This window comes from Hibiscus syriacus, unplaced genomic scaffold (assembly GCF_006381635.1).
Source record: "Hibiscus syriacus cultivar Baekdansim isolate YM2019G1 unplaced genomic scaffold, ASM638163v2 tig00004072_pilon, whole genome shotgun sequence".
Classification (NCBI taxonomy): Eukaryota; Viridiplantae; Streptophyta; class Magnoliopsida; order Malvales; family Malvaceae; genus Hibiscus; species Hibiscus syriacus.
This window is the reverse complement of record NW_024061998.1, coordinates 1,973,271-1,986,312: the sequence shown is the minus strand read 5'-3', so window position 1 is coordinate 1,986,312 and position 13,042 is coordinate 1,973,271. Positions and strand designations below refer to the sequence as shown.

The 13,042-nt window shown below is 35.8% G+C and overlaps 1 protein-coding gene and 3 pseudogenes across 1 annotated transcript; 2 read left to right on the top strand and 2 right to left on the bottom strand.

The window, feature by feature from the left end:
* The first annotated feature begins 219 nt into the window (after window positions 1–219).
* Window positions 220–543, top strand: LOC120190133 (annotated as a pseudogene).
* A 2,050-nt stretch (window positions 544–2,593) lies between these two features.
* LOC120189541 lies at window positions 2,594–4,592 on the bottom strand (annotated as a pseudogene).
* LOC120190123 lies at window positions 4,467–6,540 on the top strand (annotated as a pseudogene).
* A 406-nt stretch (window positions 6,541–6,946) lies between these two features.
* Window positions 6,947–10,897, bottom strand: LOC120189532 (arogenate dehydratase/prephenate dehydratase 1, chloroplastic-like). Its single transcript, XM_039192797.1, has 11 exons — window positions 10,601–10,897; window positions 9,442–9,509; window positions 9,271–9,363; window positions 8,976–9,176; window positions 8,701–8,781; window positions 8,496–8,591; window positions 7,963–8,040; window positions 7,790–7,879; window positions 7,636–7,703; window positions 7,465–7,546; window positions 6,947–7,224 (listed from the first exon to the last, which is right to left on the bottom strand). The coding sequence occupies exons 1-11, from the start codon at window positions 10,866–10,868 to the stop codon at window positions 7,168–7,170; spliced, it is 1,182 nt and encodes a 393-aa protein (XP_039048728.1). The 5' UTR covers window positions 10,869–10,897; the 3' UTR covers window positions 6,947–7,167.
* Window positions 10,898–13,042: the final 2,145 nt, after the last annotated feature.

Below are 13,042 nucleotides of genomic sequence, written 5' to 3'. Positions count from 1 at the left end.
TACATATCTCAACCGTTTCCCTTTGTGGGAAATGGGTTGTTCACCCATTATCTCCTCAACACATGTTTTTTTTTGCTGGGAAGGGGGACCTGCACAAACGAAAAACTAAAAAGGGGGAGCAAATCAGAAAAGGGGGAGAGAAGTGAAGAGAAAGAAAGAGTTTAGCGGTGGTGGGCAGTGGACAAATGGGTTCAGGTATAGCTCAACTCGGTGCCATGCATGGTCTTCGTGTTTGGCTTATTGATACCGATCCTACTTGTTCCTGCCCAAGACCACATCAATTTCATTCTTCAGCAAGCGTATTTCAAGTGTGCATATGAATGCTTTGATAGATCAAGGAAACAAGAGGAGATAAGCAATTGTGTTGAACATTGCAGTGTTCCTGTTGTTAATGCTCAGCAGCATTTCGAGAACGAAATGACCAAGTTTCAAGAGAGGTTAAACTGATCCTTGATGGTCTGCCAAGATAAGTTTGAATCGGCTAAATTTCAACAAAAATCTCTCCACAGTCCAGAAGCTGAAGATGAAACGACGCATAATTAGAACGAAGGGGAGTTTGTTACAACAGGAGGAGCTTCCGATGAGGAACCGTAGGCGGGAATGGAATTCGAATCCGAAGAAGCAGCCAAAGTGTTCTACGATGCCTACGCCACATATGCGGGATTCATCATCCGTTTGGATACGTTTCGTAGCTCAATGAGTGATGGTAAAGTCGTCTAGCGACGACTGATCTGTAACAAGGTCTTCGAAAGCTGAGACCTCGTAGAAGTGAAAATCGGAAGCTTAGAGCCATTACGAGAGAAGGCTGTAAAGCAATGATCGTGGTAAAGAAAGAAAAATCAGGGAAATGAGTTGAAAATAGATGTTATTCATACTTTTGCCAGGGAAGGAGGACCGGATAATTTGCTCAAATACATTGAAAGTGGTGTTTCAGTGCATTTACTAGACATTGAAAACAGGACCTCCTTTGCATCAGGCTGTAGATCGTGACCATTTTTCATTTATTTATTATTATTATTTTCTTTAATTTATTTAATATTTATTTATTATTTCTTATCTAATATTTTCGACTTTTTAGAGAAATTTCAACCAATCAAAGGTAAGTAATTTGAATCGGTTTTTTTTAATTTTAATTTTAATTTTCGCTATTAAAGACAACCGACGAATTAATTGGTACTGAAAGGACGGTTCAAGGGTGCTAATCCTTCCTTGACCGTAACCGACTCCCGAACCCGACATATTTCTGGTAAAAATACAGATCAGGTAAGATGGTGTCCGATCCACCCAAATGTTTAAAGTGATCGATGGCGACTCTTACCCAATTATTCAAGTCAAAGTCCAATTCTGAGCCCACCCGAAAAGCGGTTGCGACAATTGTGCGACGAGGTCAACGTGCTGCGGTCATCCAAGGGTCGTAGGAGTCATATGTGACGAACAATTTTATGGTATTCTATGCAGTTATGATGGCTTCAGGGATGTCCTCCGATTGAAGGGTAAGGCATGATGCACGACTATGTCCATACTTTTCCACATTCATGAAAGCAAATTATGAGAAGTGATTCATATTCAATAATCTGTAGATTACCATTCATCAACAACTTAAAGATCAAAGGCTTAGAAAGATCAATTCAAACTGTCGTGCGTGTAAATCTACCACGTTTGCCACATTCAGTTTAGTAATCAAGTTTGATAACTGGTATGATGGATTCACCAATTTTCCGGATCAAACTCTTCTTATATAGCGTCGCTGGAAGACTAGTTAGTCGAATCCAAGCCATTACCTTAAAAAAGGGGTTGTCGTGATGAAGTTCGGTGTCCATGGCTCAAACGTATGGCAATGCCTAAAGATTGTCCAAGTTCCGTCAGCAAGAACGTAGAGATAATCTGTATGGGTACGGAAAGTGGCTAAGAAATAGTTGTTTTCAATATCCATTAATTTGAACACCTGTTTAGGTTTTCACATCAATTGATCTTGGAGTACCGTAGGGTGGTTACTGTTTAGGTTTTTACATCAATTGATCTTGGATCGTAGGGTGGTATAACCGATTCGTCACCCTAAGATTTTAATTACAACAGTCTGATCTATACTTTTCTCGGCTAGAGTTTGAATACGATCAGAAAATTCAATAGAGATGATGTCGTCGACTATCGTACGAGTGACTTCACCTTATTAAATCCCAATATCTTCTTCATCAAGGATCTCATTTAAGTCTTGTGGTTCAGTGGAGGAATCATTCATTAGAGAATCTTTGTAAGAGGGAACAGGGTTCTAGGGTTGTTTCATGTTCTCAGGCGGGGTTGGAAGGGTTGGGGCAGCAGCATGATCGGCGGTGGGAGTCCCTCCTCGGTCAGGGGTGTCGTCATCAAGTCGTCTATGCTTTCTAGGGTTAGGGGGATTGGGGTTGCCGTCAGCAGCGGGATCAAGCATTCTAGGGGATTTTTAAATTATATTATATTTTAGTGCATACTATATGCAATTACGGACCAAGTTGGAGTTGAGGAAATTTTGTTTTATCGAGTTCAAATATCAAAATTTTAAATAATATAAAAAACAACTCTAATAACATAAGGAAAAATTAGTTTAATTTATTAAAAAAAACTGAGTTAATTGTGATACCATGACTGCTAAGCTAGAACTCATTCTCCCACTTGAACCTCTCCAACAAGATATTGAAGAATCGTCTTCTAATCTTTACGAAAAAACGAGAAGGAACCACAGCCGTCATCGGAGAGCATTAACGAAGGCCATCAACGAATCAACGTCTCTCTTCTTGGACGCATACTTTATGGGCTTGGTCGAGTGTTTGGGGAAGAAAAGTATAGTTGGGAAGCTTCCCAACTGCAACTCTCTCTTTGCATAGTCCTTGGCTTCACCATCAGCTCTAAATTTCTCTACCTTCATCCCTGAACCCGCCAGCTTTTCGGTTAATTAGACATAAGATTCTTCCATTTCCTGTTTCAAGTTTCAGAGACTTGTGGATCAGATCAAATCTGAAAAAGTTCTAAACACTTTTCGATTGAATTCTGCATTGCTTGAAACATGGTTTACCTGGCAGAAACGGCACCATGGGGTGTAAAGCACAAAAAGCCACGGCTCTTTCCGGTTCTCCAATCTAGCCAAATTCTCAATTCCAGTCCTGCTCAATGTGACCAAGCTCTGGCTATTGAAAATGTCACTTTGAGTGGCAGTACCATTGGCATTGGCCGCCCCGTTGTCCATGCCGTTAACCTCGGCTGTACCGTCTTGCTTCAAGCTTCCTTTATGTAAACCGCACTCCTTGGCCTTTGCATCCTCCCACCACCACCTTCCTTCCCTCTCGTGTTGTCCCGGAAGAACCGGCCTTGTGCAAGGCTCGCAGCCGATAGACACATATCCTTGAGAATGCAAATCATTGACCGGCACATTCATCGCCTGGCACATTCGTAACCGGATTCCACTTCACCAAAGTACCGATCCCAGCATCCAATCCTTCGAAAACAGGATCCACTTGAACAATAGGTACGTCCGACCTAGTCCCCGGAGACTGATCTTTCCGCTGACCGGTAATCCAAGCATGCAGCCCTTTTAGGGCTCGCCTCAACGGCCTCACTTTCCTAACACGGCAACATTCTTGATGTCCATCCTGGTAAAACGAAAACAACCCTTTGCTCCTCACCAATGCCTGAACTTGAACAGCATCCGGAAACATGTACTAGATACGAATTCCGTAATGTTTCTCGACCTCGCTGAAGAATCTATAAGTTTCCGGGTTAAGCCTTCCGGTATCAAGGCTGAACACTCTAAATGGTCTACCGGTCAACTTTGCATACTCAATCTAAGCAACGTCTTCCGCACCACTGCACATTCAAAGAAAATGTTCCCATTTTACCGTAAGAACATTTTGATGAGATGCTATGGCAAATACATCATTATTAAATGGTTTAATTATTGTTTTAATCCCTTTACCATGTTAAAATTTAGAATCTGATTCGTCTACTTTGATTTACTACAATTAGGTACTCTACACTACGTTTATAATGTTATCAGGTTTAAAATGATAACATTGTTAACGGCCACTGTTAAAATAACATAAAAATTGCCATCCCATTAACGTTCCCTAATTGGCAGTATTATCAATTTAGCCACAATCTCAACATAGTATGGGGACTAAAATCAGAATTTAACCATTAATAATACATACAAGATTAATCAAATTTTGAGCTAAAGGTTACCTGAAGGCGATGGCGTCTCCGAAATTCTGTAAAGCCTTGTCCATAATTTCAAGCGGAGAGGCATGGTCAAGTTCTTTAGCCAATTGCTCGAAATCCTCAGCCTCCTCTTTTTCCAATGCTGCTGTTAAATCCACCAAATTCAACCTTATTTAATCACAATTAACTCGAAATTAAAATTAAAAATTGATTTTTCTCTCTCTTTTTCTTTTTTTCTTTTCTTATTTTTTGCTGAAGTTTTACCTGGATAAGCAGCCATGGTTGCTGCCAGAGGAACAATGGAATCATTACGTTTTGGCTCTGCATTCACGGCGCAACGTCTTCGACTCAGATTCACCGTCGCATGCCGATCTGCTAACCGGACTGAAGCGAATTGAGAAACTGCAAACTCCAAATTAAAAAGGGAAAAAACTCAATCAACATCCCAAAAAAACCGCAAATTTTAAAAAAATTGAAAGTACGTATGAGATCAGAGTAGGAACTTGAACGAGGAAAACTAGAACCAGAGATGGCAGCTGAAGAAGAAGAAACATCAAACGCCATTTTGAAACAAAAGAAAAATAAAAAATTTGTGGCTGAGGTTATTTTTATGAGTGATTTTACCGAAATATCATTCATACACGTAATAATTACCTTTTAGAATATTTCTCGTAATATTATTAATATAGCATCCTTTTTTTATAAGACTCGAAGTTTTATCCGAGTTGACGCCACGTAAAGCTTAAGGCAAGAATCATGAAACACTCCTTTCATATGTCTACATCATCCCTAAAACATTTTAAAAAATTAAAAAAAAATAAAATTATAGTGACTAACATCGTAATTTAATACATATTAGTTACATGAGTTGAACAGTTTAATGGGGTTAGTTTATATAGACATATTAGAATGTTTAGATTATGTTTCTTGACAATATAGGATAAAAGTTAAAAATGTATTTCTTCACAATGTATTTAGGTTATGCTTCCATGAGTTATCTTCGATCGTTTTCATTATATTTTTATTTCAATTATATATATATATATAAATGTAATAAGAAATTGATACATTATTATTTATTTAATTTTTAAGTTACCTTACATCAACCCAAAAAATAAAAAAAATTAATTAATTACTTAATATTAGATTATTGCTTTCTTTTTTTTTGGGAGTGGAGGTGGGAAAAGTATATTAGAGTGGTAAAATATTTTATTGATTAGTTGGACCTCCCGAAGAACAACGAAGAAAGAGAATAAACCATCGAATTGATTACCTTTTCTCCTTCATTATAATAATTAATTTGCATCAGAAACAGTTTCTTATACTTGTTAGTCGGACTTGGGAGCGAATATTAGATAAGGATATGTGTTTGATATAAGTGCTTTTTATTTTTTTCTAAAGTTTTACCTTATAAGTGTTATTACTGTTTACGGATTATGGAGTTGCTTCGTATGATATTGGAACTGGTTTCGGGCATCTTGCAATAGCAACTCCTGATGTAAGTTCTCTAACTTCTGCTATACTTGGAGATGCGGCTTTATATTCGATTTTGTGTTTTAGGTCTACAAAATGGTCGAGGACATCCCGGCAAAGGGTGGCGATATTACTCGAGAGCCTGGGCCAGTAAAAGGCAGAACTTCTGTCATTGCTTTTGTTGAAGAAGCTTACCGAACTCTCATTTTCATTGCGTGCACTTAACGGTACTCCATTGCCATGATGGGGTGTGCAGAAGAACACGAGACGACGATTCTCGAGTTGACTTACCAATTGAAATGAATATGCACAGGTCAGTTCTTAACACTTTCTACTTGGCTACATTGTTACAACAAAAGTCTTTGTAGTACCAATCCCACCGTACGTTTCGGGTGACTATTTTCCCCCATTCAAGGTTACCGGTGATGTATACAGAAGTGGTGAGGTAGTGGAACATGTTATACAAGAGCTTGGTGGGAAGGTCACTCGAAAACCAAGGCCAAACCCCGGAGTCAACAGTAAAATAACCTCTTTCCCAGATCCTGATGACTGGAGAACTGTAAGCTTTAGTTCTACCAACTTCACCATCTCTACCATATTCATAAGGAACTATAATTGGATGTTTAACCTGGATAGAAAACGGTTTGAAAGTGAGAAAAGGACCCGGAACCTGCATCAACCTGTATATAAACCATGAACATAATATGAAATTTGTTTTTTAGCGTTAGCAGAATCCTTTTACGATGACGAATTTATAAATATTGTTATGTTTTGTGTCTGCAGGTTCTGGTTGACAATGAAGACTTCCTGAAGGAACTCTCTCAAGCAGGAACTAAGCAGAGTAATGCCTACTATATGAATAAACCACTATCGAGTTGAACGGGCAAGAAAATGTCCGTTCAAGTATGATGTTATGCAAAACCTAACCATTTTCCACTCCTATCTGTTGTGGATTCATGTATTTTGCATAACAACCAGTGGGGAACATTGTTATGGAGACTTATTTTGCCTTTAAAATAATCAGATTGACGGTGTTCATCTATTGATGCACTCGGACTCCCGTGCCTCGATAAAGCTTGGAATCTCGATTTCTTTTCTGAGACGAAGCCTGTAAAACAATCGGTTCGGAAAAAAGTAACAAATAAAGGGGCAAAACAATGATACTTGCAAGGAAACCTAGCAACCAAACGCTAAAAAAGCCCTCAAGAGGACTGTGTCACTGTGAATTTGGGTTGTCTATCATGTTTTAAATTTCACAAAGAAAAATCCTATGGCAACAAAAGGGCTAAAAAGAAATGAGGGAAAGAAAATAGTTCATAACCAAGAAGCTGTAAGTTGAGGTTTCAACAATTTCTGGGAAACTATCCATCCATCTTCAGCTGGATCAAGACAAGACTTATATGCACAAATATCTCCTTGGGCTCGAACCGTCACCGTCTTGCTGGTTTGACAGAAAAATGATTAAACGATGACAGAACCTACTCTCCATTTGGGAGAGATGTCCATCTACACAACTATATCCATCGGATAGGAACCAAGGACTCGGAGAAATCCAGCATACTCCTGCCAAGAGAGCATCCCACCCCAATGAGATTTCGGTATTCGAAGAAGCAATACACAGTGGAATCATGCAGTTATTACATGCTAGTCATCTTGGAAACATGCACACTCGAACAGCTTGATCAAGATGACATCCAGTTCTTGCATAAAATAAGAACACAGATCGATCCAAACGAGAAAATGTAGTTTGCTAACAGATAAGAATGTGACCATTACAAGTTAGAGACGTGATAAACAACTGACCTGTAAATGTTCCAATGCATTTTGGGCACGCTGTTCTGCCATAGAAGCTTCAAAGTCTATGTAGAAAAGATAGTCGAAGTACCTGGCACAAAACATCAACCAGATTAATATAGTTCTGGAATTACTAAGATTCAATTTGCAGTAGTAGATCGCAATGAATAGGACACTTACATGGCACTCCCTCCGTTAGAATTGTCGACTACCCTTAGAGGACACCCTTTTTGCGGTCGACTCTCTATCTGAAAATTGCTCCAAGAGGAGAGATAACAGTCAGAATCTTCTCGGATGATGATAAGACAAAGATGAACATTCTGTTATAGTTTACCTTTGACAAATTAATATCCCTTAGAGAAAACACAGCCAAGGCTTTGAATAGCATGCCAGGACCTTCTTCTAGAGTGAAAACTATACTGGTCTGGAAAATGTAAAGATTATCAACAAAAGAGATACATTAACCAGTGAAAAAAAATGACAACGATCGAGTTCAAGGATGTATACCTTATAAACCCTGTCAGTTCCGGGAATTATGGGTTCTCTTGCAAGTACCAAATATCTGGTAATATTATCGTCCTCGTCCTGATGCATGAAACGAAGTAAATCAACCAAAAAAAGGAGGTTTTTTGGGCCGCAAAAGGAAATGTTATTCAACATGAATCACGAACGTAGTGAGAGTTTATGGACATTGCCAGAACAAGCTTTAAGAATATGATCACATAAATCCTGATGGAGCTGATAGCACAGAATGTTCTAAAACCATGTAATTCAGAAGAAAATATAAACTAATAGTCTAAGGAACAAATCACAATAGCCAAGTGTGCTTCAAAACACAAGTTGGATACCCGTCAATCCAACTTCGGTCATAACTATAAATATATATGTGCATCAAACATCTTAACCTCATAGGCCATGTAAATGCATAATTTTTGTCCATTCTAAGCCTACAATTCAAGAACCAGCAATCGTTATGAAGCCGGTATTCATCTTCTTCCAGGAATCTATGCGGCATTGAAGAGCGATAAGAAAATTGTTACCTGGATTTTTTCTTTAAGAATGTCAAGCCCATATAATGCAGCTGCTCTAGCACTCGCTATTGCGCCCATATCCTTTTTGCCTCTCGATGCAACCATCTGCTCCAGTATCACAACACGTAGAGCATCACGAACAACAAAAGAACAAGTAATGAACAAAATATGGCACGAGGAAACTGAATTAGCACAAGAAGATCTCGAGACGTACAAGAGCAGCACCGGCAGAATCATCAGCACTAACTCTAATAATGCCTAAGTTGGTAAGGGCCATCTCACATTGAGCAAGTGCCTGATTATGAGGAAATTGTTAGCAAAACTAACACTTAAAGAATCTAAATTCCCAACCTCAGCATGAAGTTTGCATATTTGATAAAGCAAATTTCAAAGAGATCTAATATATTTCACTAGCATGTACCGGAAGACCAGACAACTTCCAGAACAAACAAGAAAATAAAATGATATCAAGATATGAACACGATCAACCTGGGGATGGCTGAAAACACGCTTGACTTCCTGCATTGTAACACCAGGCAACGCCAAGAGGCAATGATTAACAACCAACTGTACCTCCCTTACGATTTGTAGCCTATGTCGGAGGAGTAAGTCATAATTACGGTGTATGCTACCACCGACGGAATTCTCAATGGGGAGAACTGCTTTATCCACCAACCAAAGTTCAACTGCCTGTTAAAAAAATGCAACAATATAAAGGACACATTTCAGTGTAGTTCATGCACTTACAGTAACAAAATAACAATAAAGTACTAATCATACAAACATTGAATGCTGCTTCAAATTGGTCGCATGGCACAGTCTCACAATTAGGGTATGCTTTAAGAGCAGCATCCTCACCATATGCACCTGGGTTTCCCTAAAATAATTAACGTCCGGTATAAGCATAGCAAGAAACACATCAGGCATTCAGTCAAAGAACGAATGGATTTCAGACCTGATAAGCAATCCGCACATTTGAACCATTAGCAGGATATGGAGATAGATTGGTTATGGACAGCGGTTCTACAGAACAGTTATATATCCAATCTTAGAAATTACATTGACAAAAACCATGTAATGGTCCGAGTTATTTAAAGATAAACACAATACCTTACAAGAAAATTGGAAATTAATTTATCGAGCTAGTTAACAATCAATGTATTTTCTCTTGTGCTTAATAGCACAATAATATATAGCTTTCTGGACATCTAAACCAAACGTTTACAACTCAAGAGAATCACCAGATTATACCAGTAAACAATCCAACCTAATTAGAATATATAATATCATCCAAGACTAACCTAATACTAGAAAAATGCAAGGCATTCATTGTCCATAGCTTTAAATTAGTCCCTTCCTAATCATTTAACGGTTACATTCCTTATCAATACACGTGTAGAGCATGTACATTTCGTAGTCGATCAAATCTAAAACACCTAACGTTTGTCCACGTGTAAGTCACATCCCATTATTCATGATACTCAAAAGTTCCAAAAAAGAACATTCCTCCTAGTCATACCTACATGTGTTATCTGAGTTCCTCATAAAAGTAAGAGATGCCTGATTCAGCGTGAAAAGAACATAATAAAAGATCAGCATCGATTGCCAACGACATAGTAAACGTTATCTGCCACACAACAAATCTCATTTTGGATTTATTTTCCTGCTAAACCAATAGTTCCATCGGATCTAATAGTCCATAACGCTAGTCCCATACAGGAGAAAATCACAAACACAATCTATCTTTCTATGGTTATATCCTTGAAGAACATTCAAACAATTGACATTGAATATAAATGGCATTCTAGTAACACATCATTCATCCTAATGAATGTTCCAACTATCAATCATTCAAACTCATTCAAAGTAGAACGTTAGATATAGCTATAAACATCACAACAACAAACAGGAGTAATCTACATTGCCCTAAGCATATTTCAGGATTCTTTTTCAAACCTCGATCAAAGTAGATTTCCATATCACTTGAAATGCGATTAACAACACAACAAAACAAAGCTACCTACAACGCTCAAAATTCATAGAACAACTCAACAAAATCATAGGAAGCAGATATTAGAATAAAAGATTAAAACCTAATATCATTGTTAGCTTACTAGGAAGAAGATTCAAGTCCTTGTGAAAGGCCTTGGAGTCTGTGGTCCCATCTCCATCAATCTTCCCGGTGATAGATGTCTTGGCCCCAGGCTTCTCATCTTCAACAATAACAAAACCCCTTTGTGTTGAAGCATCATCCAAAGCAAAGCATTTCAATTTTGAAGACCTCAAATCCAACACAATCCTTCCTCGATAAGACCCCAAATCTGGTGCCTCAAGAAGAGGCTTTTGAGGACAAAACAAAATAGGAACATACTTCAAAGCCATTGAAAAAAGGGGAAAAAAGGGGAATTCAAAACCAAATCACACAATGTGAAATGAGAATGCAGGTTGAAGAATCAATGGGACCCCATTACACAAAAACACTCAAATAAAAATAACCCAAACTTTTTCTTGTTTCCAACTGGGTTTTTAAAGAAACGTACGAGTCAGTAATTCAAAGAACTTGGGTAGACTGGAAAAAGAAGAAGAGATAGTTGGGAAATAAGGTAGTTTGGGTACACGTTTCCCTTGAATTAGAGTGTTTGACGTCAAAGAAAGAGAGAGAAAAAAGGGGAGGGTAACTATGACAAGAAATCCAATGAGAATCCAATAAACTCCATGAATGAGAAAATCTGGATCAAGTGAACAGTTATCTTTCCACCAAACATAGCGCCATATGATATATGATATACTACTATTGGTGGAACCAGTGGCCCTGTTTTGGAAACCTGGAAATGGATCCATAACCTTCCAAATTTTACAGTAACGCTTCAGCAGGTTTAATTCCATAGCTTTTATGGAAGTTTTGGGAACGAAAAATATCAGGTAGTATTCTGGTTTAATTTTATCAAGGATCCTTGTATTATTTTAAAATTTAAAATTTAGTTTTTATATTGGACTATATTTTATTCTTTAGAAATTGGATCTATGTTTTATTTATTTTTATTTTTTATTTAAAAATCTTTGATCTTTTATTTACTTTATGTTTAGTTTTAACATTAATTGTCGGTCTAACAGTTATAAAAATTTAAAATATTTTTTAGTTCTTTATATACAAAATTATTATCAATTTGACTCTTGAAAAGTTGTAAACGTAAATGATTGAATAATTATTTGTTTAATTAATAATACTTTTTAATTATTTTTAACAATTAAGGATCAAATTAATAAAAATTATAAATATACAAAATTAAAAATTTATTTTTATTTTTCAGTTGCTATATCAACAATTAATAGTAAAATTGAACATAATTAAGAAAGAAATGAACATTTTTAAATTAAAATTGGTGTAGAAAGTCAATTTTGCAAATATATATTATAAAGATTAAATTTTAAATTTTAAGGTAGGATAACCTACATGTTTAGTAATCAATTATTACTTTTGTTATATTCTAGTCATTCAACTATTTTTTGTTTTAAAATCATATCTAACGTTATTTTTTGCTTTCATTTCGGTCACTCATTGTTAATAATAGTTGGATGATTTTGAAACCAAAACATAATGTTAGATACGATTTTTAAAAAAATAGTTGAATGACCAAAAAGGAAAAAAAAAAGTTATAGTTGAATACTAAATTTATAGTTAACCCTTAAAAAATATAAAAACCTCTAACATATTTAAATTTAATATTTTTAAAAAATGTTTTATGTGGAATTATTTCAGTATATTTTTTAATAAAAATAGATAACACCTTATGTAAAATATCTCAATTTTAGTAACTGACTCAGAATTTTTTTAGAACTCTAACAAATTATCCTTATTTATCCATTCGAATTTAGATAAATACTGTTTATCTTGTTAGGTAATTTATTCATATATTTGTAGGTAAATATGGTAATTTTATAGAAACAAGAGGATGGTATTATTTTTGGTAAAAAAATAAAATAGTCTAGAGAGCGATTATAAGATTGTAATTTTCTTAATTAATTGATAAAGTATATATACATATAGATGATATTACTCGAATTCATGATATTATTTTTGTAATTTTATAGATGTAATTTTCTTCTTCTCTAATCCATGGTCATCCGACTATTCATTGTTTCAACTCATCCTTTTTTGTTCAAAATTGATGATCATCGAAGGTGGACGTTAACTTGTCGATTGCGATATGATAAAATCTGATTCTATAATCGTTTGAGTTGTATAGTTACTTGAAATTATGAGATTAAATTTTATAATGTAAGTGTTTTCTCGTTAAAAAAAAAGACAAGATCAATAAGATATTGACACAATGCAATATAAACAAAAACAAAGAATCATAATATATTAAAAAAATAGAAATTAAACTTTTGATTTATTAAAAAATAAATATTGATCATTAAATATTCTTAAAAGGGTGATTTAAAAAATTAGAATTTTTGAAAATATATGAAAACAATTTATTTTTAAAATTAATTATATTTTTTAATTTTTTTCATTAATCAAATTATTTTATAGCCAACTATTTATTTAATTG

Bases quoted from the DNA above. Each gene is read 5' to 3' on its own strand.
- LOC120189532 (XM_039192797.1), bottom strand. From the start codon at position 10,868: ATGGCTTTGAAGTATGTTCCTATTTTGTTTTGTCCTCAAAAGCCTCTT. The intron at 9,364-9,441 runs GTCTGAAATCCA...TAATTATTTTAG, and splicing joins ATGTGCGGATTGCTTATCAG to GGAAACCCAGGTGCATATGG. The intron at 8,592-8,700 runs GTACGTCTCGAG...ATACTGGAGCAG, and splicing joins ATTCTGCCGGTGCTGCTCTT to ATGGTTGCATCGAGAGGCAA.